This window comes from Mus musculus, chromosome 9, assembly GCF_000001635.26.
Source record: "Mus musculus strain C57BL/6J chromosome 9, GRCm38.p6 C57BL/6J".
NCBI lineage: Eukaryota > Metazoa > Chordata > Mammalia > Rodentia > Muridae > Mus > Mus musculus.
Window position 1 is genome coordinate 87125890 of NC_000075.6, and position 27412 is coordinate 87153301.

At 45.4% G+C, this 27412-nt stretch overlaps 1 protein-coding gene and 1 pseudogene across 11 annotated transcripts in view; both read left to right on the forward strand.

Moving 5' to 3' along the window:
* The first annotated feature begins 1196 nt into the window (after positions 1 to 1196).
* Gm8282 lies at positions 1197 to 1658 on the forward strand (annotated as a pseudogene).
* Positions 1659 to 18346: 16688 nt separating this feature from the next.
* Positions 18347 to 27412, forward strand: part of Mrap2 (melanocortin 2 receptor accessory protein 2) — a 39816-nt gene continuing 30750 nt past the window's right edge. For 2 of the 11 annotated variants that reach the window (XM_006511175.3, XM_006511174.3), the window contains exons 1-3: positions 18347 to 18508; positions 18642 to 18786; positions 19088 to 19268. Coding sequence is in view for 1 of the 11 variants with exons in the window: in XM_006511173.4 (XP_006511236.1) it covers positions 22786 to 22802 (17 nt within the window). In the remaining 10 variants the exon portion in view is untranslated. Of the gene's footprint in view, positions 18509 to 18641; positions 18787 to 19087; positions 19269 to 21549; positions 22803 to 23338; positions 24269 to 27412 lie in introns of those variants that run through there. The other 9 variants (XM_030244385.1, XM_006511176.3, XM_006511179.3 and 6 more) reach the window with 9 other exon arrangements.

Sequence of the window (27412 nt, forward strand, 5' to 3'; positions counted from 1 at the left end):
CTGTAAAGTATTTTTCTCTGTTGCCCACTAGACATATCTCTGAGACTCTCTACTTCTTTGTATTTTTGTGGCTTTCTCAAAAGAAATATAAGTCCTTTGAATCACAGCATCAAAACTCCTGATGACATTTTTGGCCTCCTTTTTGTTCTGAGAGCCTCACATTCCATTCTAATGGGACATGTGGAACCCAAGGGCTTAGAAAAACTAGTTAAAAAAATATATATGCCCATAAATGAACATTTCTGGCAGGGTAAGAAAATGCCACTGTTACAGCCCAAGGGGACTCTGATGACCACATTAGACAACATCAAAAAAACTATGGACATTTTTCATCTGTAGTCTCCATGAGCTATTAATATAAGGCCTTCTAGATCATAAATGCTTAAAGGCTATATAACCAATTGCAGCGTGGCAGTTAATTCAATAGTCAACTGATGAGCTCTAGAACCACCTGGGAGACAAGCCTCTAGGTATGCCTGGGAGGGGTATCTTGGTTACAATGTTTGCTGCATGAAGACTAGCCTACTGTGGGCAGCAGCATTCCCTAGGCTGAGACCCTGGCTTGTACACAGCTGTTCATTGCTCTTCTTCCTGTCTGCAGATGCAATGAGACCTGCTGCTTTAATTTCCTACTGCCTCCACTACACTGCCACAATGGACTACACTCTTTAACTGTGCATCAAAACACACTGTTTCTCTCAAAAGTAGCTTCTGTCACAATAACAGAGAAAGTAACAAAAGCATGTGGTTTTGGTTTTCTTTTCTAACTTTTATCCTGGATGAATACTGGGGTTGAAAAAAGTATTGGCTCGAATATTTACCCAAACTTCTGATTTCTTGAGCTGAACATAAAAAGCAAGGTGCTCTTGTTGAGATCTGTTCTCTCCAAAACCCTTACTAACTTGGTGCTGAATGAAGCTAAGTGCACAGAGCACAGGTCTAATCCAGGTATAAGCATCTCCTAGCGGCTCTACCTGTCCAGTTTGACTAATTCCAGTTAGGAAGGGACCACCATCCTCAGCTATGTACAGAGAGGTACATGAAATGACAGAAAGAAATGATAGTCCCTTCTCCCCAAGAAGAACATGCCGGTCCATTATGCCAAATAATACAATCTTCAAAGACTATAAGATTGGTCACAATCCTAAATCCTTAGAGCATACCTTCAAACACAACTGAAGTGAGCTACAGGCGAAATGGAAGCATCTCCACGTTCCCTGACCTCCTTGTACCCTGGGTCCCCTTGACCAGAAGTTCAGTTGGGAGCAGCTTTCAGAGCTGAAAGCATACTTCAAGGTGGAACCATACCCAGACCTCCAGGCTCGAAAGATCATGGCCACCAGACTGAAACTGAAAGAGGAACAAGTTGAGGCTTGGTTCATCCAGAGATCCTTGGAGGAGGAGATGCGGCCCCCCTTGGCCAGGCTGCAGCAGTCTGCCCGGGATGATACCTCTTCTCCTTCCCACAAAGCCCTCTGCTGCAGGCCACCAAGCTGGAAGTACAGGCTCATTCCCATCAATCCCCCTGAGTCCTCGACCAGCTGTAAGCACAGTTGCTGATCCTCCTTCCCCATGGGCCACTCCAACATGTACCACAAAAACTGTTTCCCCAATTCCCCACCCCCTATCAGAGGCCTGGCTGCACCAAACTCATCAAATGGTGGGTGCCTCCCAGAATCCTCAGGGTCAATGTTTGAATACCTAGGTGCCAGGACAGATGACATTGGACAGAAATGGTGCAGAAATGGTGTTGAGTCTCCACCTAGGGCCTCCACTTGAATGTCCAGGGCCAAACCCCACTGGTGTGGTTCCACTTCTTTTAACAGCCTCCCCTCAAAAGTGGCCTCTCCTTCAGGCTAGCTATCAACTCAATGTGCAGCACAGTATCACACTGACTTCTTGCCTCCTTTCCCAAGGCATGGTTACAGACTGACATATACTGCCAGAACAACCACTTCCCAAGAGATTGACTGGTTAACAAGGCTGGATTTTTATCCCCTCTGACCTTGATCACTCATGTTGTACCAATGAGTATTTTATTGGTTTGTGTGTGATTGGAATGTATTTTTTTTTGGTCTATTGGTGTTTCTGAGGCACCTGCTTGGGGATTTAGATCTTGGAGTGGCTCATTGATAACATGAAATTGTTGACAAATTGTTTTTTTTTAAAAAAGCTTGTGTTGTTTTCACAAAAAATACTTTGTGTGGAAGCTGGCTGTTGTATAGAAGTCAGGACAAAGGACAACATAGGATTAGGGTCTCCTGGTGCTGGAGTGGAGCTTAGCTCTTCAGGCTTCCTGCCAAAGGTCTTTCATCACAGTCGCCTCAATAGCTAGGTTTCTTATTTGTGCGTGATGCTCTTTGAGGTAAAAGTTTCACTGTGATACTTCTAGCTGGCCTGGACTTTGCACCATTAACCTTGAATCTGAATTAACTCCAGATCTGCCTAGCTCTGCCTCAAAGTGCTGGTATATAAGGCTCATACCACCACTGTGCTATCCCTGATCCCAAAGTCTTTAAGCTTAGTCTTGAAGTTGAGGAAACTACCTCCCGAGAGTTTGATTAACACCTGGACATAATGGTAAATCAGGAATTTATTGTATATGTATGGACTACACTAGTGAGACCATAAACAGGTTACAGCAGGACTAGAAGCCTCTGCATGGACCATCCCTGCCTATGGAGATCAGGCTGGCCTTGAACTCACAGAAATCTGCCTGCCTTTGCCTCTTGAGTAATGGAAGTGAAGGTCTGCTCCAGCATGCGCAGGCTGCAGATGACATTCCTTGGGTTTGGTGGAAGTTACTGTTGTGATCATACTTTAGAAAAGGTGAAGGATTTACCTTGTTATAGGTATGGCTACACTGCGGCCCCGACAGCCCAGGATGACTTTGCTTTAACCACACACAGTCTCCAAATGCTAACAAAGCAACCTCATTGTTTGGGTTTTGTTATTAAAACAGGGTCTCTAAGTAACACTGCCTGCTCTAGAATGCTCTATGCAGACCAGGTTGGCCCTCAAATCTCAGAGATCCACCTGTCTTCTTCCCACCACACCCCCAGTGCTGTCATCAAAGGCAATGGCCACCTGACTTGGTTCCCTGTAGAATCCTCCAAACAGACAAGGGTGACATGGAAATTTATATTCCTGATAACTTCAGTTCCTGAGACAGGGATTGATGTTGTGAATTCAGTCAGGGATGTTTCAATAAATTATCCAATGCCTATAAAAAAAAAAAAAAGATTGGTCACTAGTACAAGCTACTTCCTTCCACTCACCAAAAGATGATGCTGACTTACATAGAGCAGCCAGGAGCGACCTATGTGTTCCAGTGGCTCTATTCTTCACCCTTTGCACTCAATTAACTCTGGCTCTGGATCTCTGGTGTGTCCCTCTGTGATACATTGTCTACAGAATTGCCAAAGCCCTCCAGGAAATTGTCTGGAAATCACAATTCAATATCCTAGTGTCCAGTATTGTGTGTCTGAATAACCTCCGAAAATGAGGAATGGTCAGACTGGATAAGGAATGCCTGTAAAAGGTACTGCTGTGTCAGGGCGTTGTGGTGTTCAATACCATCCACCCTAGAAGTACAATGTAGAATATTAGTTCATTTATAATTGTACCTATAATTACCTCTTTATTGGCAGCCTTCCTGTAAAAGCTTGGTGAGGTGAACTTACCTTGTTTACATATACATAAAAACAAGTCCGGGACATAAGGACAGTAATATTCATTATGGTACATACTGTCACCATTTAGTATAGATGGGATACATCACTCTTCTTGGATCTGTCCAAGGTACTCAGGATTAGCGTTAACTTCGGGGTTTCCACTCCCTGCTTTACCATACTCTTCATCTACAGGAAGAGGCTCCAGTGTTCTTCATAGCAGTATAAGCCTGACACACAGAAGGCGTTCATGAGATGGATTAATGAATAAATCATCTCAGAAAAATTATTTAGTACTCAGTGGGCAACATGAATTCATGAACTTAAGCACAGGAAAAAGAACAAGGAAACAGTTGGGACCTTCCAGTCAGACTCAGCCCAGGAAGGGAGGACAGAGATGGCGGGAACTTTGTAAGTCTTTACAGGATAGTGAGCTCCAAGAAGTGGTTGACCACATGCTCCCCACCATCTTGTCTCGTGCATATATCTCTGCCCATTTTCTCCTGCAGAGCCCCCAAAATACATCAGGATATAAAGTGTGTACTTGTTGTTGTTACAGAAATAGTATTTTAAAACAGAGAAGGAATTAAATGCATTTAAGTCTTGTGAATAAGGGAGATGGCTCAATGTTTAAAGCCCTTGCCATATAAATGTGAGGACCAGAATTTGGATCCCCAGAACAACTATAAATGCCAGGTGTGTCAGGTGACATGCCTGTAGTTCCAGCACTGGGAAGGTGGAGAAAGAAGATGCCAAGTGCAAGCTCAGAGCTATATCAGCAAGCTCTGGATTCAACTGAAAGCCCTTTGTCCACGAATAAGGTGGGTAGCTGAGGAAGACTGCCAACATCAGTGTTGGGCCTCCACATGTACACTTGCATGTGCATGTGACTGCATACATGCAAGTACCCATCTACACACAGGTACACCACACATATGTATACATGAGAGAAATATGGTAAGACAGGAGAGTGAACCAGCACACAGGGATTGTGCTGGAGTTGAATCAGGTAGGTTGGATGACTGGGCAAGTTCCAACTCTCTGTGCTCAGTTTCCTGCAAAATGTTGAAACTAATGATAGTATCTGACTAAGTTCAAATGGTAGTTTGAACAAATTAATCTTTTTAAGGCACTTACAGCAAATGCCACATAAATGTGCATCAAATTTAAACAATCATCTTCAGGAGAAGGAAAATAAAGATGTTATGATGCGTGTCATCCACCAAGGTCTCTTATTTTGTTGCAAACAAGCATGCTATATTGTATAACGTTTGGGGGGGGGGTATGCAAAAGTCTACTGCCTCCATCTGAGATTTACAGAAGTCTGCTTTATTTGTCTGGTAGAGAAGGAACCTTCTCCCCACCAGAGAGACATATGAAAAGAAACCTGCAACTGATTACTCGTGGATGGCTAATTTTTAATCACAGCATTGGTGGAAGATCCATTAAGGATTGGAAGAATCTATTCTCCAAACTGCATGGCCAGCCATTTGTTGTCTTCTGAAGCTGGGGGGCAGGGGTTTGCTGGAGGAGTGAGAACTGCTTTTCTAACAACCTAATTGCAATCTATAGGCACAAATGGCTCAATTTGGCTTATGAGTTAAATGTTTTCAACTGCTCCAGGGAGGGAAATGACAGCTCATTCGTTTTCTCTTCTCCATTTTACAAACAACGGTTTCTGGTGGGTCAGCACCCCTATGTGTGCATTCCTATTCTGGAATAAACAGACTTCATGTTTCTTATGGATTCATTTGAGTTGCACAGGAGAAAACACAAGAGATCAGTGTGTGGGGGGGGGGGCAACCTTCCTTTTGTCACAAGGATATACTTTGTGAACTGAGCCAGTCATCCCAGAGATCCAGGGGTGTTTGACCCATGCTAACTCACAGAAACACAGAAGGCATCAAAACAATGTGCACCGCTCAGTGGACAGTTTGAGTCTTAAAATGTTTGAATTTTTGACTGAGCTAGCTGTATAACTTCCTGAATGATGACAAGAATCCTTCTCCTAGAATTCACAGATCCCAGGTTTATCCATTAAAAGCAATCCAAGACAGTCTGGTGAGCATAGCTCAAGTTTTCTGGGAACCTCTCCACAACAGCAATGCCATTTGTCCTTCAGCTGGAATCTGTTACCAGCATCGTGACACAGAGATTAAAGCAGGTTGTCCTGGTCTTGGTTACTTACATCTCTGTTTCTGTGATAAAACACCATGACCAAGGAAACTTATAAAACGAAGTGTTTAATTTGGGACTTACTGTTCTAGAGGGTAAGTCCATGACCATCATGGTAGGACACATGGCAGCAGGCAGGCAAACATGACAGGGGGAGCAATAGCTAAAAGCTCACATCTTGAGACACAACTGTGCATGAGGCTGAGAAAGGCATACTAAACCTCACATCGAAACCCCAGTGATGCACCTCCACCAACAAGGCCACACCTCCTAATCCTTCCCAAACAGTTCCACCAACCAGGGAGCAAGTATTCAAATATATGAGCCTACAAGATCAATCCCATTCAAACCACCATATCATGTTTTGCTTGATTTCCCTTAAAACAAAGCTCTGGGGTCTCCAAACAGCCAGAATGTCTTGTGAGAAGACACACTTCTTCTACTTCAAGTTGTACGTGGCTTTCTCAACCGGTGAGAACTTGAAGACAGTATGCTGTCATCTTTTCATTAACTTCTCTCTGAACAGAAACCTGCCAGAGAGCTGTCACAGAGACACGCATCACATCCCCTTTCTTAATGTCCCAGTGCTGAGAATGTCCTTAGTGTTGTAAGATGATTCATTGGCATAGTACAGTCTCATAATTTCATGAAGGCCTTGTGAGGTATTGGAAAACTAAGGAACAGAATTAAGCAGAAAATACTGAAATGTAATGGAAAAACAACAGAAACCTACACGATTCTCAAATGTTTTGGAAGACAAAACCAGACCTTTGCTTCCCTAAGGCATCAGTTCTGCACAATTTACCTAACATTTCTGTAGCCAATATACACAGCCTTGTCTAACTTGTCTTGCTCCTTTGATGGCACAATAAATACTGTGGCTCCCTATTTCTGTTGTTCTGTACTCCTGAGAACAGCATCCTTTAAAGACACTATATGAGAGTGGTATCTTATTTTTTTATACTTACCAATTAACAAACACATAAAATGTCCATTATCAGGCATGCTTTATGCACCAGACATGATGTTTTTAAGAACGCATAGGATACAGAATCTGCCTTTAAGAACCTCATGACTTAGTAACTAAAATACACTAGGCTTGTAGCCAGCATGGCTCTGAGGTTTAAGCTATTTGCAACATTTAAAGAAGTAGCAGTCTTTAGGAAAGCCAGGACTTGTTTCCCACTCTCCAGGTGTGAGGTTGCACCACGGGGATGATAACCTCTCACATGCAGGGGTTGCTGGTCAAGCCATGAGGCGGGCTGGAGCACTGGAGGCTTCTCTCCTTCTTCCCACACTCCTTGTGTGCTCTCATGAAGCTTCCACTTCTTCAGCCAGAGCATGGATGACCTGCTCATCTTACGCACCCATCACAGAACCAAGTGAGAAGTACTCTGGATGACTCTGAAGGGCATGCCAGATGTTAATTGGCTCCAAGAAGGGAGTCTGGTGTGTTTTGCTTAGCTCCCTGTCATCTAAAGGGATGCCTGGATCTTGATACACATATGGTACATAGTTACTGATTGACTGGCTACACGTGGTAACAGAAGCAATTGCCTTTTCACTTTAAACCATTCAAAATTATTGAAAATCGATTCTTGGCTATTTTACAAAAGAACATCTCTATGGTCAGCTCCATCATCTTCATCTCCATCATCTCTATCTCCATCATCTCCATCTCCATCTCCATCTCCATCTCCATCATCTCCATCTCCATCTCCATCTCCATCATCTCTATTTCCATCAATCTCTCTATTTCTTCTAGCATCACTGGGCTGGAAGTGATCTGGAAAAACACCATGTCCATCTTTGCAAGGTGACGTTAATGCCCTTGACTCTGCCCTTGCCGTGTGCTTGTGTATCCAGCTTGTTCCAGATCACGGCCACTGGGGAGGTGCTCTCTGGGCCACCTAGCAGAACTTTCTCTCACTCATGTGAAACCTACTAAAGCCACCGAACACTTCTCCCCAGGTCCTCAGCCTTCACGTGTTTGATGCAGTCACCGCCTTTCCCTGCCCACAGATTTCTTGTGTCTAGACTAAATGGAATGCCTTTCATAAATTTATGACACTAACTATATGTCTGGTTAATAAGATAGGGATGTATTGTTAAATGAATAAAAACTTATACTAGTATTGTCTTCTACTAGGCTGGCCACACATGTTGGCAGGCACGGAAATGCTGACAGGTATAAGATAACCATGAAGGGACAGAGAGAATAACTACTTGTCATGGTTTCTCTGCTGATGAGATGAATCAACCGAAGCTGAATCAGAAGTCTAAAGGCAAGTGTATTGAGACACAGCTCTCAGGTGAGTCCCTGATCTCACAGGTGGAACTCAGTGAAGTCACATGCCCAGGCTAAAGCAAGTGGGAAATTTATGGGTTTGGGGCTCAGGGTGATGACAAGTGAACTAGGCAACCGTGAAATTATGCCCGTGTTAGGTAAAAAGGTTAAGCCTCTGGACGGGCGTTTGTTGGTGAATAGCTGGAAACGCTGAGACGGGGAGAGATGATGTGTTAGCTCAGATTTTCTCCCTTTAGGCAGGGTTGGGGAAGAAGAGCAAACAGGCTTCTTAGCTTGCGCAGGGGATGAGCAGGGGTTCCAACCAAACACTTTGTATTTTGTCGAGTCCAGCATTACATAAGACAGATGCCATCTTAGCAATGCTTATGGTAGAAGACTCTGGCATCTTCCTAAAGCTCTACCAAGAAGGAGCTCAGTGAACTGTGGGACACACTCAGTGAGATATTAGCACTACTAAAAGGGTTTGTTTGCCTGGCATTAGCGTTGGACACCTACAATCCCTGAGGCAGGAGAGTTGACAGTTTGAGTCCAGCTTAAGCTACTTAGCATGACAGCTGCACTGTCTAGGCACTGTGGAAATGGCCTTGTCGCACATTTGTCTTAGACTAATGAGAATGCTGCCTGTCATTGGTGATGTGGCAGTGAAGGACAGGTGCTATCTTCCTCTATTATATGTTGATGCTCTCTTTAAAGTAGTAAACAATTTTAATGTCTGTATATTTAATGTTTCTGAGATTTTTGTGCACATATTTATACAACATGTATATATCACATCTATATAGAGGATGTGTCATCTCACCATTATCCATCTTCTTCAGCAAAGCCTGCTGGCATGCAGAAAAGAACTGGGACTTAAACACACACGACGCAACACCCATCTATCTAATCACCCATGTCAGCTAGAGTCATTGAAACTTCCATTTTTGGAACAGTTCCGGTGCATCTTATAATTGGCTGTGGTGCAATTTAAAGACTAATATGAAGGGAAGAGCCAGGAGAAGCCAGCCTGCTTGCCATTTGCTGTCAGAAAGTAGAGGAGCCCAGAGCTAATAAACCGAAGCTTCCTCATTACTATGTGACAGTAAATATTCAAACACAATCAGAGAAATGCACTTCAAAAAAACTCTCCCTCTCTTCCCCTCCCCCTCCCTCCCTGACCCTGAGTGTGTGCATATGTGTATTAAATGTATTCTATGTGTGTGTATTAAATATATTCTATTTGTGTGTGTGTGTGTATGTGTGTGTGTGTATGTATGTATGTATGTGTGTGTGTATGTATGTATGTATGTATGTATGTGTGTGTGTGTGTGTGTGTGTGTGTGTGTGTGTGTATGTATGTATGTATGTGTGTGTGTGTGTATTAAATATTCTCCTTGCCATTTGAAAGCTCCCAAAGCTCCACCTTCCTGACCGAATGCCACACATGAACTGAAGATGTTAGCTGCTTTGTCTGCCTGGTAACACATCCTGCGGGTGGATGTCTGTGAGGATGTCTAGTGGAGGAACAGGAGGACTAGATGCGAAATGGTTAGTTTGAGTCAACGCTCAAGCATCAGACAGGAAGGACTGGGATTCATAGGGCCTGCGTGTAAGAGCCTGCTGGATTATATCTTGTCCAGCTGTGTGAACCACAGAATACAAAGAAACAGCTTTCAAGTAAAAGCTAAGAATACAGACTTGGGGATGATTGTGCTAATTTGAAAAGACTCACAGAAAACCGAGGCTAAGCAAATTAAACCGGATTTTGGACAAAAATGGTAAGGAAAATATTATAATAAGCAATAACCTCCAAATTCGATCGGGAAAACTGGGAACTACTGCAGGGAGAGTGTGGGAGGGGCTTGATTGACAGGAGGGCGCTGAGCACGTGCTTCTCACAGTCTAGCCTGGGCTTCTGGGATGCTCGCCCTCCTGCTTGGCTTCTGAAAGTCCATAGACAGCAGGAGGAAACTGTCCTTGAGGAGTGACACTTTGTTCCCTTGGGTAACTTTTGCTGGCATCCTATGCAGATGTGTGTTTCTGCCTTTGGTTTAGCTAGATGATAGATTATCCTAGTCTAAAATGACAGTCCAGTCAGAGTAGTAAATGTATCATCTTATGCATTTTAAGATCTGAGAGCCATAGCAGTTTTTCTGTCTCACTCCTTCCTTTAGTTGGCTCTTGCCTTGCTGTTGAACACATTGGAACGTAGCCAGGTTTCCTGGGCCAGACATATTAAGTGTTTGTGGTGGATCCTCAGAGACCGGTCTTGGTTTACTGCTTCCTCCTGGGCTGGCTGGTCCTAATCAACTGGAAAACAATCCATGCCACCCCAAGTCTCCAGCCAACAGCGTCTCTGATTCTGGCATCCTAAGAGCTGCGAGCTGTTCCCTGCCAGCAGCCGGGAGGGGAGCCGAGCACATTTCATGCTGTTTCCTCTCTGCTTCCTTTCCTTATCTTCTCCCTACCTCTGCAGTGAAGCCTCTGGGTCTGCTCCAGGTTCATGCTGTCTCCAGACTGCGCTTGTTTACTCGGATGCTTAGGTCCATCCCTGATGGGCTTCATTGCTGGTTTCTATTCTCCTTAATCGATGGTGTCATCTCAAGCAAATGGAAAGGAACAAACTAGATGCTTTCTTTCATATCTGCCTCATCGATGAGAAAAAGTTCCTTATCTCCAGGAGGGCACTACATAATACCCACCCTGAACGAATAAATAAGTGGATGTTCAATTCTTCCCACAGAATTTTCTTGATTTATTTTCTTATCCTTTTGTCTAGTATATTTTTTTAATTTTATTTTTATTTATATGAGTACATTGTATCTGTCTTCAAACATATACCAGAAGAGTGTCTCATTACAGACAGTTGTGAGCCACCATGTGGTGGCTGGGAATTGAACTCAGGACCTCTGGCAGAGCAGTCATCACTTTTAACTGCTGAGCCATCTCTCCAGCCCCTTGTCTAGTATCTTAATTCAGCAATTATTTTCTCCCTCGACTCTGTCTTCAAGTTCCTTCTTCCATTGGAAAGAGATGCTATCCATCTTTTAAAATGTTTGTCTCTAACCTGAAGAGAAAAAACAAACAACAAAAACCAAACAACATATCCAAACAAGTGAAGGCTAAGCAAGAGCATCATAGCTGGACACTTTGCATCTCATTAATTGACTCTGTGTTGGCTGTACCTACTGTGTGTGTTTCCAGCACTGCTACTGGTACCCAGTTGGGTTAATGAGCCAACAAACACAAAGAGCTCCAACTATGACCATACATCAAGGCTAGGAGTTTAGTGTCTTTATTGGAAGGCCTGCCATTGGTCTTTCTAGTAAGACAACTTAGCTTTGATGACCAGCCCTCCGTATCTCATGGCTTTCCTTAGGCCTGTGGTACTGGTCCTCCTCTTTCTTTCCAGCTTCCTAGTAAGGACACCCTGTGATCAAATGACCAGTTTCTTACCAGCCACAGTCTAGCTCCAATTCCTATCATGTGACCCCTCTGCTAAGGCTCATGGCTATGATTGTCATCGTAGATCCTTGCCCTTAGACATTGTTACCCATCTCTCCCTACATTCTACCCCCTTTTGCTCACCTCCTATTTCCTTAGCTGCTCCTTCCAATATCAGCCTTCCTCTCACTTTTGTTTCCAAGAACCAGTTTCACTAATGCCTTGCTTCAACTACTCCATCTTCCCATTGTTGTGTAGGCTTAGATTTTCCAAAGCCTCCTTTAATTCAGGTTCTTAAATGCTTCAACTTCTCTTCTAGCCCACCAACCAGAGTAGCAAAGAAAGAAGGTTAACAGGAAAAGGGTTTTGTGGACCTGTTTAGAAGTAGTTCTTTGGAACAATTCCAGTCTTTATTGTCAGGACATCAGCAGTCCAGTCAATAGCAAACACCAAACAGGAGCCAGTAGCAGTGGCTAGATCTAGCAGGAACTGCAAGGCTCCATCAAATTTGAACGAGTCAATGGAAGTAGCAATTGTCAGCTGGAATACCGTGAGAAGCTCTTTGGTGCGTTGCTCTCTACAAAGTGAAGACCAGCAGAGACCGCTGAAGACCGGTGAAGTGTTGCAAGGTGTAGTAATGCAAGAGCATCCTTTCACTGTCTGTGAGGTTGATATTCTTTCAAAACGTCACACACCCTCTCAAGCATCCACTCCAGCAAAACACCATATACCCTCTCACATGTCTGCTTCAGCAAAACAGCCTCTCACAAGACAGCGTCCAGAAAAAAACATCACGTGACCCAACTGAGCTTCCAAAGAAACCAGAAATTTCTACTTCATTCCTGCATCTCAAGTTGTATTCAGATTTCCATTCCCATATTCCCACAACTGGGTTTTAGAGGCACATGAGCAATGTAATGGCAGAGGAGGAGTCCATGCCCACACAGGGCATTCCCTTGAGAGTTAAAGCTATTTGGCTGTCATCTTAAGTTTCTTAAGTGCATTTATCCTTGAGTTTTAAATTGATGTAATTTGTCTATTGGGTCTGACTATAACAAAATACCACAGTCTGGGTAACTTTAATAAGAGAAATTTATCTCTGCATGGAGACTAGAAGTTTCCTCAGTGGGCCACAGACAGAGCTCTGTTTCAGATAGCACTTCTTGACTTTGGATGGCTAGTCTATTCCTGTCACATGGTCATCCTTCTACGCTCATATCCACCCACTGTTTCTCTGTGTATTAATTTGCTCTTCTCATGAGAACATTGGTTGCATGGATTAAGACTGAATGACATGGCCTCATCCAACTTAATCAGCTCTTTAAAGGCCCTATTTCCAAACAGTCTCAAGCATTGGGGATCAGGATGTATGATTCTGGGATGACATAACTTAGCAGGGAATGATGTCAGATGGAGCACTGGAAGACTCAAGCACTCTAGGCTCACTGTCTCAGCAAACTGTGGTCTTACTCCCTGCTCCCTCCCCATGACATGCTCTTAGCTGTCAGCTCCCTGACTCTTGGCCTGCTAGCTGGCTAGCAGTGCCCTCCATTCCCACTTAGGGAGTATTGGTGAGAGGCTGGTGGGCCCTGCCATTCTTGTTTAGGGACGGCAGTACTGCTTCATGTTTGGAGGCATCTAGCAGGGCTGAGCCTTGTGTCCTTCCAAAATCCAGGTGCCCTGCATATTCTGATTGATGGTCCACAGATCAAGTTTCAAGAAAGGAACCTGATGTCCCCAGCTTCTGGCCCTGGGCCATTAAGCCTTTTGGAAAAGTTGAATAAAGCCCTGGAGCTTCTCCTCTGAGAGGACATGTGCAGATATGATGACTTTTCACACATGTTCAAGGATGATGGAGTCCATGAAAGTGTTTCCTAGACCTCTGGGAGTGGGACCCACTGGGCTTGCCGGGCGCATCTGCTGTTGCTCTCACCAACCGCATGTTGTCCCCTGTCCTCCACCCCCCATCTTCCACCTCTGCCCCATGCCCAGCAATCAAAGCCAGCCTCCAAGTTTATCACACTCATCCAGGCCCCGTGGATTGCTCCTCCTCAGGCTTCTGCAGTTTCCCTCAGTCAGTGCTTCGGGCTTTTATAACTCTGTCTTCTCAGCGAATCCTTACTGTCAGCTCCCCTTTCCAAACACTGTGGGTGAAACAAAGACATCCCTTCAGGCTCTCTCTCTCTGTGAGCCTCTTTTGTGAAGTTCAGAATATTGGGTTTTGATTACTTCTTTCCTCGCTCCTCTTTCCCTTTTATTAGGTTTTGAGGATAAGATCTGTGAGCCAGGCATTGCAATTTTCCTGGCAGCTGTTACAGAGCAGAGGCAAATAATTGCAAATATCTGTAGAAGGAACAAACGAACGAATGATTGGATAAGAGGAAGTATGAGTTCCTGATGACGATAATTTCTACATTCGGAGTGCAAATTCCAGCTGTGCCACTGAGTGGAATTGTGACATTAGGGAAACGACGCCCACGCCTTAGTTTTCCAATCGCAGAATGGGGCAAACAGATATCGCCTCAAGACAAACTGATGTCAACCTTTATGAATGGGCAACATCCATTTATGACAGGACAACCTTGATGACTGGGCAAATACATGGAGCTTAGCCTTGCCACCAGCTTTCCTTGAATTGGAAAAAACTTCACAGGTCAGTTTGCTGCTTGTAATGAAAGCACACCCATTAAACGCCCACTGGAGGCAAAAACGTGGTCTCCTACAGAAGCTGTGGAACAGGTCTCCGGGAGGGGTCAGGGTATGCACACCGAACTCTAAAGTAGAAACGGAGGAGTGCTATGTGAGAGGTTTCAGCTTTCAGGTTGAGAGTTCACTGACAGTGGGGGGGGGCAGGGGGGGCCCTCGGTGAAGTGCTTGTGTGAGCTTGTGGACCTGAGCTTGGATCCAGGAGCATGTGTCTGTATTTCTCCTCTTACAGTAAGAGAGAGCACAGTGCAGGTCTGTAGACCAATGACCCACGAAAGATCCTGTCTCAAAGAAGGTAGGAGGTGAGATCAGATGCCCGAGGCTGTCCCTCTCCCGTCTGCACACTCACTGTGGCACGCACGAGGCTGCAGTCACACAGGGACATGCACACTCCTGTGCTTGCACTTATCGTTCCAAGCAGAGCAGCGAGGAAGGGTTTCTAGAAGACGTGGTGCTTGAGATGGAGCTAGAGGGAAAGGAGGAAAGATGCCAGTGACTCTGGAGGAAAGACGGAGATAGGTACCAGTAGTGACAGACTGCTAGAGATGCTTAGGAGGGATATCTGAGCCTCGTTATCCTCCTGATGTTGCTTTCTGGGAGGCTGCAGTTTTGGCTTCTGAAACTCATGGTTAGCCACCTGTCTTTGCCCCCCAAGCACAGTGCTCTTGGACTATCCATCTTGTACAGTCCTAGCCCTCTAACTCGGGAAAGATTCCCCCCCTGCTGTCCATAGCTAAGGTGGATATTGACCTGTTCTGTAGCAGGCACTCAACGGTGGCAGCTCCGTCCTGTCACTGCTCTGTGTAGTGTCACCAGACTCTGACAGTGGTAGAGGTTCCATTGCTTGGGTGACAGATCACATCCCCAGAAACAGAATTCTGCAAAGGGAATAAGTCAATGTACAGTCTTGTGAACCATGGACCGCTCTCACTACAGATGTTAAAGTGTGTCATTTAGAATCAAGCCAATGAGGCAGGAGAACTCACAGAGATGCTATAAAAACAGTGAAAGTGCAGATTCATCTGGAATAACAAAAAAACCTAGGAGAGCAAAAACTCTTCTCAAGGATAAAAGAACCTCTGGTGGAATCACCATGCCTGACCTAAAGCTGTACTACAGAGCAATTGTGATAAAAACTGCATGGTACTGGTATAGTGACAGACAAGTAGACCAATGGAACAGAATTGAAGACCCAGAGATGAACCCACACACCTATGGTCACTTGATCTTTGACAAGGGAGCTAAAACCATCCAGTGGAAAAAAGACAGCATTTTCAACAAATGGTGCTGGCACAACTGGTGGTTATCATGTAGAAGAATGCGAATTGATCCATTCCTATCTCCTTGTACTAAGGTCAAATCTAAGTGGATTGAGGAACTCCACATAAAACCAGAGACACTGAAACTTATAGAGGAGAAAGTAGGGGAAAGCCTCGAAGATGTGGGTACAGGGGGAAAATTCCTGAATTGAACAGCAATGGCTTGTGCTGTAAGATCGAGAATCGATAAATTGGACCTCATAAAGTTGCAAAGCTTCTGCAAGGCAAAAGACACCGTCAATAAGAAAAAAAGACAACTAACAGATTGGGAAAGGATCTTTACCTATCCTAAATCAGATAGGGGACTAATATCCAATATATACAAAGAACTCAAGAAGGTGGACTCGAGAAAATCAAATAACCCCATTAAAAAATGGGGTACAGAGCTGAACAAAGAATTCTCACCTGAGGAATACCGAATGGCTGAGAAGCACCTGAAAAAATGTTCAACATCCTTAATCATCAGGGAAATGCAAATCAAAACAACCCTGAGATTCCACCTCACACCATTCAGAATGGCTAAGATCAAAAACTCAGGTGACAGCAGATGCTGGCGAGGATGTGGAGAAAGAGGAACGCTCCTTCATTGTTGGTGGGATTGCAAGCTTGTACAACCACTCTGGAAATCAGTCTGGTGGCTCCTCAGAAAATTAGACGTAGTACTACTGGAGGATCCCGCAATACCTCTCCTGGGCATATATCCAGAAGATGTTCCAACCGGTAAGAAGGACACATGCTCCACTATGTTCATAGCAGCCTTATTTATAATAGCCAGAAGCTGGAAAGAACCCAGATGCCCCTGAACAGAGGAATGGATACAGAAAATGTGGTACATTTACACAATGGAGTACTACTCAGCTATTAAAAAGAATGAATTTATGAAATCCCTAGGCAAATGGATGAACCTGGAGGGCATCATCCTGAGTGAGGTAACCCAGTCACAAAGGAACTCACACAATATGTACTCACTGATAAGTGGATATTAGCCCAGAAACTTAGGATACCCAAGATATAAGATACAATTTGCTAAACGCATGAAACTAAAGAAGAACGAAGACCAAAGTGTGGACACTTTGCCCCTTCTTAGAATTGGGAACAAAACACCCATGGAAGGAGTTACAGAGACAAAGTTTGGAGCTGAGGCGAAAGGATGGACCATCTAGAGACTGCCATATCTGGGGATCCATCTCATAATCAGCTTCCAAACGCTGACACCATTGCATACACTAGCAAGATTTTGCTGAAAGGACCCAGATAGAGCTGTCTCTTGTGAGACTATGCTGGGGCCTAGCAAACACAGAAGTGGATGCTCACAGTCAGCTATTGGTTGGACCACAAGGCCCCCAATGGAGGAGCTAGAGAAAGTACCCAAGGAGCTAAAGGGATCTGCAATCCTATAGGTGGAACAACAATATGAACTAACCAGTACCCCCCTGGAGCTCGTGTCTCTAGCTGCATATGAATCAAAAAAAAGGCCTAGTTGGCCATCAGTGGAAAGAGAGGCCCATTAGTCGTGCAAACTTTATATGCCTCAGTACAGGGGAACGCCAAGGCCAAGAAGTGGGAGTGGGTGGGTGGGGGAGTGGGTGGGGGAGTGTGTGTGGGACTTTTGGGATAGCATTGGAAATGTAAATGAAATAAATACCCAATAAAAAAAGAGAAAAAACAAAACAAAACAAAAATAGTGAAACTACTTAAAAAAAACTATGAATCAGCTTTCTCAGATATCATTTCCAGGAATCCTTTTCTGGCAGGGCCTTCCCATGCAGTTCTCTCAGCATCCCTCTCAGTTTCCCGCTTGGGTTTCTTTCTGTAGCTGTCCTGGAACTCTTTCTGTGGACCAGACTAGCCTCGAATTCAAAGAGTGCTGGAATTAAAGGTATTGCACCATTGCTGCTCAGTTTATGTTTTCTTATTTATAAAACCAATATGGCCGTGGATCTTCTCATGTGGCACACACACACACACACACACACACACACACACACACTAAGGGACATCTCAGAGACTGGCTCTAAGGCATTGTTCTTTCCCCATACACAAGCCTGGTTGTTCTCTCACCTCCGTGTTACAGAGTAACTCTAACTCTGAACCCCCCACTCCCACCCCCACCCCCACCCCACTCCCGCTCCCCAACTGCCCTATTTTCTTTTTGTATTTTTGCCCACACTTTACTCAAATAGCCCTAGTTGTATTTATTGGCAATGTTTATTGTCTGTCTCTTTACTAGATACATCCTTTGGAAAGCTGGTGTTTGGCACCGGATACAGATTGAATGAACAAACAGATGCAGAACTTCGTCTGTCTGTCAGGGAGCATGGCTGTTAACTTGAAGCCTGCTCCCAGCCCCCTGCTAACTCTTTGGGGTCAGTCTGAAGGGTGTTTGATGCCCCTTGGCATCTGTACCTATAGTATGGAGGAGGCACCCAAAATCCAAGATAGTAATTGAAGCAGTGCATTCTGTAGAACTCTAGCCTCGCTGAACTTGAACGCAAGGCTGAGAATAACTGGCCTCTCTGTTCATGTGGCCCCATTTCATCTTGATCAGCTCATGAGAGCTTGTACCCAAAGCTGACCTTAAGACACCCACTACAGAGCCGGAGAGGATAAAGTGTCCCTGGACATCTTTTCTTTCCTTTGCTCGTTGCAGGTTCTTACACACACTGGGTGGTGGTGGTTCATGTGGATCCCTAAGGTTGGGAAGGCGGCTCAGGAGCTCAGCTACAGCCTCTGTGCCCAGTGCCGCCTCCGCCGCTAGGTCGCGAGCGCGCGTCTCCACCGCACCGCGGCGCAGGGAGCGACTTGCACAGCTCTGTTCACTGGCGGCGGCGGCACGGCGGCGGTGAGGCTCGAGCACCGGAGGAGCTGAACCGTGTAAAGCCTGCGGTAACCCAGGACAGGACGGGGTGAGGGGCTAGCCTGGGGTCCGGGTGCCTTTCAGTCTGCATGCGTGTTGGGATTGGAGTGGGTGAAGATGAGAAGGGTGGGAAAGAGTTATATCGGGGTTCAGACCTAGAATAGCTTGCTGGTCTTTTGAAGGACTCCTAAGTTCGAAGCCTGCTTTGCTGCTGAGATCACCCCTTGCGGCCCAAGGAGTCAGGAAATCCTGCATATAGCTCCGCGGGCTGAGCTGAGCATCCAGGGGGCGCAGGGCACCACGACCCAGCCACACCCTCTGCCGCAGGTGAGAAACTTTCCCGCCGCCGCCAGGGTCTGGGGAACCTGCACCTTCAGACCAAGGGTGTGGTCCCCCGGCCCCAGGATGCGCGCCCCCTGCAGTGTGTCTGTTTCTCAGGATTAACCTGCGTAGATAGGTTTGTTCAGATTGGAGAGCCAGCGGGTGGTGGGTCACCTTACCCGTGAGGCTGCAGTTGCAAGTCCCTGCTGCGTCCTTCTCTGCCCCGTTCTGTGTACTGAACCGGGGAAGGCCTTCTGAGAGCAAGTGCGACAGAAAACTGTTCTGATGGATGCTTCGGTTCCCACAGCGCTTTAGATGACATGGAGCCCCGGATATTGTACTCGATTTAACCTGTCAACGATGAAGCAATCGGGCATGTTTTGAGAGCAAAAGAAGCTTGGAAGAAGGTGTCCCTGGCGATCCAGGGAAGAGAGAGAAAGGAACTGTCACACATAAATTAATCCTTAAGGAACTGTCCCCTCCCCCAAGTAAGTAGTAGTATTTCCAGCACACAGGTGAAAAAAGATGAGAGAGCTAAGTATATATTTTTTAACCCGACTCCACAAGCTAACCGTGGGGGCGGAGAGAGATCTGAAAACTAACGCTGCGATTCCAGGCAGGGAGCACAGCAGCATAAACAGGTACCAGAAAACGGCCCCGGGATGCGAGGATCCATCCAATCAGACCGGCTCTGATGTTAATAGCATGGTGGCAGTACTGACCTGACGGGGTAAGGGGGTGGGGCGAGGATAACTAGCTCCTTCCGGAAGGCAGAGTACTTGGAGAATACTTGGAGAGGTCTTGAAGTCCGAAAGGAGCAGTTTGAAGCCTGAGTAGCTAGCACCCTGGAACAGTGAAAGCGTTTTAGAGTCACCTCGCACAGGTGTGAGGGAGGGGAATAGAGCCAGGAGACTTTTCAAAAGATGGAAACAGTCTCCCAGAACAAACGCTTTTAAAAGATGGCTCAGGACTACCCAGGAAAGCATTCCCAGAGGGAATTTATAGCTAACTGGGCTGTGGATGAGGGCTTGCCATCTCCACACTTCTACAAACGTGAGTGATGAGTCATTAAGGTAATGATGCTAGCCTCGTAGGTGGCAACCAGCATTTTGAAAACATGGGGTTCAATAGAATAGACTTGTGCGCGCACTCTGTGTGCATGTGCATCGCGTGTTATTTCCGTGTTGTTCATCCTGCTCTCCTAGCCTCCCCTCTAGGCTGACCCGCCTCTGCTCACCCAGGGTCTTCTTTTACTTTGCAAATGACATCGGTTTCACATTCTCCCAGTTTCTATTGGCTAGCTGATGCTGGGGGCATTTGACCACTCAGAAGCCACTGAAATCTGAATGTTTGGGATCTGAAAGATCTGTAGAGTGACTCGCTGAGGCGCTTCCTCATCTATGGTCTGTCTCCTTTAGTCTCAGGCCAAAGTGACCGTTATCCCCATACAGCAGAGGACCTACAGATACATTGGAGTCACCAACCCTACCATGGTAGACAATATAAAGTGCATCTAGCTTTGTAGAATCTTGGACGGCAACCTCCTGCTATATCAAACAACAGGCCAGGCTAGGGTGGGGTGGGGGAGGGGCGGGGGCAAATCGAGTAAGTAGGGCTCTGTCTCTGTGCCTTTTCCTTCTTGGTACCACTTACTCTGACAGAGATATATGGTGGTGGGAGACACTGATTAAAGCTGCAGTGACTACAGATCTGAGGGGAACTGTATGGGCAAAAGATACTAATCCTAGAATTTTGGGCACACAGTCAGGTTGAAGTGCTAGCTCTACATCAAGGTTCAGAGACAGTTTTAAAATAGAGGACACAGGGCTGGAGAGATGACTAGGTGGTTAAGAGCACTGGCTGCCCTTCCAAAGGACCTGGGTTCAGTTCCCAGCATCCAAACTGTCCATAATGCCAGTCCTAGAGGATCTGACAGTTCTTCTGGCTTCCCTGGGCACTGCACACTCGTAGTTAGTAGAGTACTTGCCAGATAAGTGTGATGCCTGAACTCAGGTCCCTAGCATGCACATTAAAAATGCCAGATGCTGCGGCTGTGATTTAGCTGTTACAGAGGGAGAGACAGGGGGCTCGCTGGCCCGCTAGCCTTTAGAAATCACTGAGCTTCAGACTTGAGAAAGATTCTGTGTCCAAAAGGTGGAGTGCAATAGAAGAAGTCTCTTGCTTCCCCACACAAACATGCACACACATGCGTACACACACACACACACACACACAGAGAGAGAGAGAGAGAGAGAGAGAGAGAGAGAGAGAGAGAGAGTCAGATGAATTGCATAGATTTGTAAATTCCATTGCTTAAGAAACTGAAGTACAGGGATATGGTTGAGGCCATTGTGGGCTACACAGTGGGTCCTTGTCTCAAAGAGTTGGGGGTGGAGGCAGAGGTAGGAAGAGGAGAGGAGAGGAGAGGAGAGGCGAGGCGAGGCGAGGCGAGGCGAGGCGAGGCGAGGCGAGGCGAGGCGAGAAGAGAAGAGAAGAGAAGAGAAGAGAAGAGAAGAGAAAGACGAGAAAGAAGAGAAGAGAAGAGAAGAGAAGAGAAGAGAAGAGAAGAGAAGAGAAGAGAAGAGAAGAGAAGAGAAGAGAAGAGAAGAGAAAGACGAGAAAGAAGAGAAGAGAAGAGAAGAGAAGAGAAGAGAAGAGAGGAGAGGAGAGGAGAGGAGAGGAGAGGAGAGGAGAGGAGAGGAGAGGAGAGGAGAGGAGAGGAGAGAAGAGAAGAGAAGAGAAGAGAAGAGAAGAGAAGAGAAGAGAAGAGAAGAGAAGAGAAGAGAAGAGAAGAGAAGAGATTACAGCACAGTTCCTCCCTGATGAGCTACATTCATGTGGTAGACATCCTGGGGTTTCAGTAGGCTGCCAGCTAAGTGAGGCCTAGAGACAGTCTTGCATGTCACTGCTAAAGACATGCCATTCCTTATGTACATTTGTGAGGAGCTTTTCGGGTGTCAGGAAGAATGAGGAGACAGATGCAGAGGAGTGAGGTCCAGGTGCACAGTTACAGAACCAAGAGACAGGAGATCTGAAGTTAGAGCTCTGCACATAACCATCACCTATTCCTTCCCTGTGGTGTAGGATCAGAGGAACCCAGGGTCTACTCCACTCCATGTTCAATTCTGAGCAGAACCTACTTAGGGCATAGGGGCAACTTCAAAAAGTCTAGAGGAAGGAGGTTCGAGACAGGATCTGGAGGAACAGACAATAACCTGGCAAAGAGCCATGTGGGGCAGGTGGGGAGATGTGTTTTCCTTAGGAGGTAGAGCACAGTTAAGGTTTCATTTGGGGGGAATATTAGAATTAGCATCCATCTAAGGTCTAGGTGCCTCAGGTCTGGGTCAAGTTCATTTTTACTGCCAGGCAAAACCTGAAGCATAACAGGTGGCTGCAGAGAAATCTGAGAAATGTCCCGCCTCCTGCCCACTCAGGGTTGGTCAGTTGGAAGACAGGAGAGTTGACTGGTTAATAAGTGTTGAGTGACTTGTCCTAATCTAGCCTTGAACTTGTTGAACCAGTCCATCAGCAGGGAGGCTGCTGGTGGGACCCAAAAGCTGCCAAGGCTTTTGTCTTAAGTCAGGAGGCTGAGGAAATTTACCACCTTCCTTAGCTAGCCATGGTCCTGCTTCCTGCCTAGGAAGTCCGTCTAACTCCTAGCTCGCAATGCTGTTTTTTTTTTCTTTTTTTGATTTATGCAAAAAATATTTTTTGGTTTAAGGTACAAAGTGACCTTTTTCTTTCTCTCTTGGAGTATGAAATATATTTATTCCTACTAGAAAGAAAGAGAAAGCCTTCGAGGTGTTAACTGTTGCCCCCCTTCCTTGTGAACATGCTTGTTCAGTCCGTGATAATGCTGCTTAGATGTGAGGCGAAAAAGCGGAGGTTGAGAATCTCTTTGTGAGATGCTCACACTGTGCAAGTTAAACGTGGGTTTAATTGTGGCTTCTGCTTCTGCTACCAAGACCTATATCATTACTTCCCCGACTAGAGGACGTCGCGGAAATGGCATTGCCCTTCAGGTAAGAATGACTTACTTACAGGCTTCACATAATCATCTCCTCAAAGGTGTGTCTGCTCTCCTCACCCATGCCCCTGGTAACAACAAAACTACTGTCGTGGGAAGCAGAGGTGGCTGAGAGTGCCCACAGGTGGATCAAGAGACATGAGGTGACACATAAGAGAATGTGACCATAAACCTTTCCCATCTTTCCTTGAAACCCATACACATTAACACAATTCCACTGAAAAAGCAGACATTCAAGATGAAACTCTGGGCAGCATTATACAAGCTTGGGTCATATTTATGCCAGTATTTTCAAATTTCTACACATCCTAATGGTGCAGGAGAGTTAACCTGTATCCCTGGGAGTCTGAGGCTGAGCTCGGGGTACCAAAAGCAAGATGACAGTCTCCATGGACATCACATAGAAATTTATGTCTACTATCTACAGTTAACTATCATAGAAAGCAGACCACCGCCGCCGGACATGGTGGCACATGCCTTTAATCCCAGCACTTGGGAGGCAGAGGCAGGCGGATTTCTGAGTTCGAGACCAGCCTGGTCTACAGAGTGAGTTCCAGGACAGCCAGGGCTACACAGAGAGACCCTGTCTCGAAAAAACAAACAAACAAACAATAACAACAACAACAAAACAAAAAAAAAGAAAGAAAGCAGGCCACCAAGTCTGAGTCAAAGTGACACCCAAAGAAGATGAGCTATATATGCTTGGAGACTCAGGGACCCTCAGACAAGAGGTGGCAAGCACTACTTTGTATCCCTTATTTTGCAAGGCCCCATCTTGCTCCCTCCTGGCCAGGTCTTTCCTGCAAGATGAAGCAGTAGTGCTCCTTTGCTGCACAGTGTCGACCTCTTATTTTTACAAGATCTGATCCTTCCCCCTTGTCAACAGCACAGTTTGCCTCTGGGCTGTAGGTGTAGTGTGTGCCGCTTGGAGATGGATACCACTAAAGAAATATAAAGTAAGCTATTTTTGACAAGTCACCTAGCAAGTGATTTAAAATTCAGTCTATTCCACTTACTATAGTCTGTGCCAAATGTTTCAAAAACTCTAATAATTAAAACTTAACAGAGTGCTTCCCCAGGGCCACACAAATGCCCTGTGTTTAAAGTTTTATTTCACCTGGCCACAGTGTTTTAGAACTACAGCTATATAAATCAGCACAAGTATTGGGTAAGCACCAGGCTGATCTCTTGAGAGCTGAATTGTGCTGACCCTGTTAGCTATTTTGTTGTTGTTGTTGTTGTTGGTACAATAAAACACTATGACCAAAAGCAACTTGAAGAAGAAAGTTTATTTGGGCTTACAGTTCCAGAAAGATAAGAATCAATCATGAGAGGGAGCCAAGTGCTAGACATGGTGGCTGGAGTTCTATCTTTTTTTTTTTAATTTTTTTTTCTTATCTTAGGAGTTCCACCTTTAACAGAAGACATGAAGTAGAGAGAACAAACTTGCAGCTGAGTGAGGTAGTATATAACCAAGTGACACATACCTTCTAGTAAGACCATACCTGCCAGATCTCCCCAGTGAAAATATAAACTGGAGACCAAGTGTTCAAATACCTGCCTCTATGGTGGACATTCCTCACTCAAACTACTACACTCTCATGAGTAAGAAATTCAAGTAATTTATCATGGAATTTGAGAGAAGGAAAGCGATCCCATGTGCTAAGGTAGTTGGACAGGGTACCATGGTAGAGGAGACGTGGTGCATTGCCCCTGTTGTGTGACAAAACTCTTCCCAGGGAGATGGAACACATACACTACTCACCCCAGATAGGGGGCCCACAAAGTATGGGTACCACAAAAGTCCAACTTAGTAAACCAATGAGTTTTATTGGGGTTACTTACAGGAGTATGGGTGAGTGGTTACTTACAGGAGCAGAAATAACTCAAAGCTGCATCCTCAAGGCCTACCCCAGCATGGGTGACAGCTCACAAAGCTGGGGGCCTGGAGCACACTGCGCAGCCCGCAGGCATCTCAACAGGTTCCAGAGTGTCCTTTCCACACAACCCTGCTCTAAACCTCTTCGAGGCAGCTCAGGTGCTTTCTGCTTCTTCCAGTCTCTGCAGCTTAGCTTTCTAGGGTCTGAGGGTGACTCCTAGCTTTTATCGTTTACTCTGGAAAGCAGGGAGGGAAGCTGGTGACTCTGGTGAGTTTCAGGGACTTCCTGAAGCTATTTTGAGTTGTTTACCTTTCTGTTTAAGGAGCTTCCCTGTAAAATGAAATATTTCAATCCCAGAGGAGGAAACTTTTCATGTCAACCCCATTCTCTAGAGAAGGGAAGACCAGAGTCTGGAGAGCTGGGAGATAGAAGAAAATGGGCAGAAGCTTTGAGGACCATCTTTGTGTTCAGCTTGGGTTCCTATACCATACCGAGACTATTTTCTTTCTTTTAAAAATTATTTTTATTTTATGTACATTGCTATTTTGCCTACATGTATGTCTGTGTGAGGGAGTTGGAGCCTCTGGAATTAGAGCTACAGACAGTTGTGAGTTGACATATGGCTGCTAGGGATTGACCCTGGGTCCTCTGATAAAGCAGCCAGTGCTCTTTACCACTGAACCATTTCGCCAGCCCTGAGACTCTTTTCTTAAAGATACTTTTGCATCTGTTTTCTATGTCATCATGCTGTCATGATGCTCTTTACTACTGGTGTCTGTCTGTGTCTGCATATGCCTGTGTGTGTGTGTGTCTGCTGTCTGTGTCTGCATATGCCTGTGTGTGTGTCTGTCTGTCTGTCTTCCTCTGTGTGCCTGAGTGCATGTGTGTCTGTGTGTCTGAGGGCTGAAGGTCAGCAGGGGTGAGAACAATCCCAAATATAAGCCTGAAATCTAGAGTGTACAGGCCTGGACTTTTAAATCTCCACTAAGTCTCTCCCAGTGAAGCTTACAGTGTTTTGATTTGAACTTTCTCCTACTAATTTTAACTTGCTTAGAGCAGGCACTCCTTAGAACATTCTTGTGGGAACTTCGTGTACCTGTTGAAGGTGGCATGGAAGAGGGTGGATTAATGACAGATTGGAGATAGCTTTCTTTTCAAAAGTATATTTATTGTTTCATTGCCGTAAGAATAATTGGGATAAAGTAAGTCAGGAATAATGGACTTTCAAATTCAGTTTAATTCAGTTAAATGACAGTTTCGTTTCAAATGGCAGTTTAATTCATCAAAGAGAACAGTTTTTCCCTCAAATTAATTTAGCACTTACATGAGTTTGCTTGCACTATAAAATATTACAGGTGTGTGTGTGTGTGGGGGGGGAGCTTAAACAACGGACATGCATGGTCCACTGAGGACCTTAAGGGAAGGCCCTGTCACAGGCTCTCTGATGGTTGTCCTTCTGCTGTCTGCTCACAATTAGTCCCTCTGTGTGTGTACCCTTGTGTATTCCCATCTCTTTCAGGGATATCTATCAGATGGCCTCTATTCAACCAACACGGTTTCCAATGTAGTCACATTCAAGTGTTAGCAGTTAGGGCTTTGATGTACAAATTATAAGGTCTGTAAGTGTCATATCTTATTATTACATATATCTGTCTTTCCATGTCTATCTCTTTAATCTACCTGCTGATCAGGTTATCTGCTCAGCATCATCTATCAACTTACTATTAATCACTACCATCTATCTATTATGTATCCACTGTACACACACAAGTGTGTAGATGCTCACATACATACCCATAACTTTTGAAAACAGATGCACATGTAGAGTTAATGACATATGTAAGAAGTAAGTTAGTATTTTGTCATAGACTATTCATCTAGAAGGAATTTCACCAAAACCCCTCTAAGTCCTTTACGTCTGTTCTCAGCACAGGTGTGTACTTAGGCCATACATAGGAGGCTATCACATGGATGCAGTAGTAGCTTGAAAATAAAGAATTTAAGAATCCACATGTGTTTCCAGAATGGATCTGAACACAGTCTCCAGCTGTTCATGATTCTCCCAGATGGAAAAAGGGGATCTTCAAAGAGTCTCCAACCCCCAGCTGTGGATAGAAGCAAGATTGTGTGCATGTGGCTGGGAGGTTATACAAGGTACCTGGTTGGCTCAGTATTGTCCTCCATTCCCTAAGCTCCTCTTACTTTGGAAGGCCCTTCGCCCCTCCTCCAGAGCACTCAAGCCCTCCCCCAGAGCACTCAACCCCTCCCCCCAGAGTACTCAAGCCCTCCCCCAGAGCACTCAACTCCTCCCCCAGAGTACTCAAGCCCTCCCCCAGAGCACTCAACCCCTCCCCCACAGCCCTCAAGCCCTCCCCCAGAGCACTCAACCCCTCCCCCACAGCCCTCAAGCCCTCCCCCAGAGCACTGATTGAGAAGCACTTCTTACCAATACTACTATATTTATTTGTAAAAATTATTTGTTTTGTTTTGTTTCTTTAAGGAGGAAGGGACTTACTCACAGTTCAAGGTCATGCCTTCCACCCTGGAGGGGAAGGCTTGGCTACAGGAACCAAAGGTCACATTGCTTTGTCAGCAGCCAGGAAGCAGAGAGAACAGGGAATTGAGTCAGCTGTGTTAAATAATACACACACACACACACACACACACACACACACACACACAGAGAGAGAGAGAGAGAGAGAGAGAGAGAGAGAGAGAGGTGTAT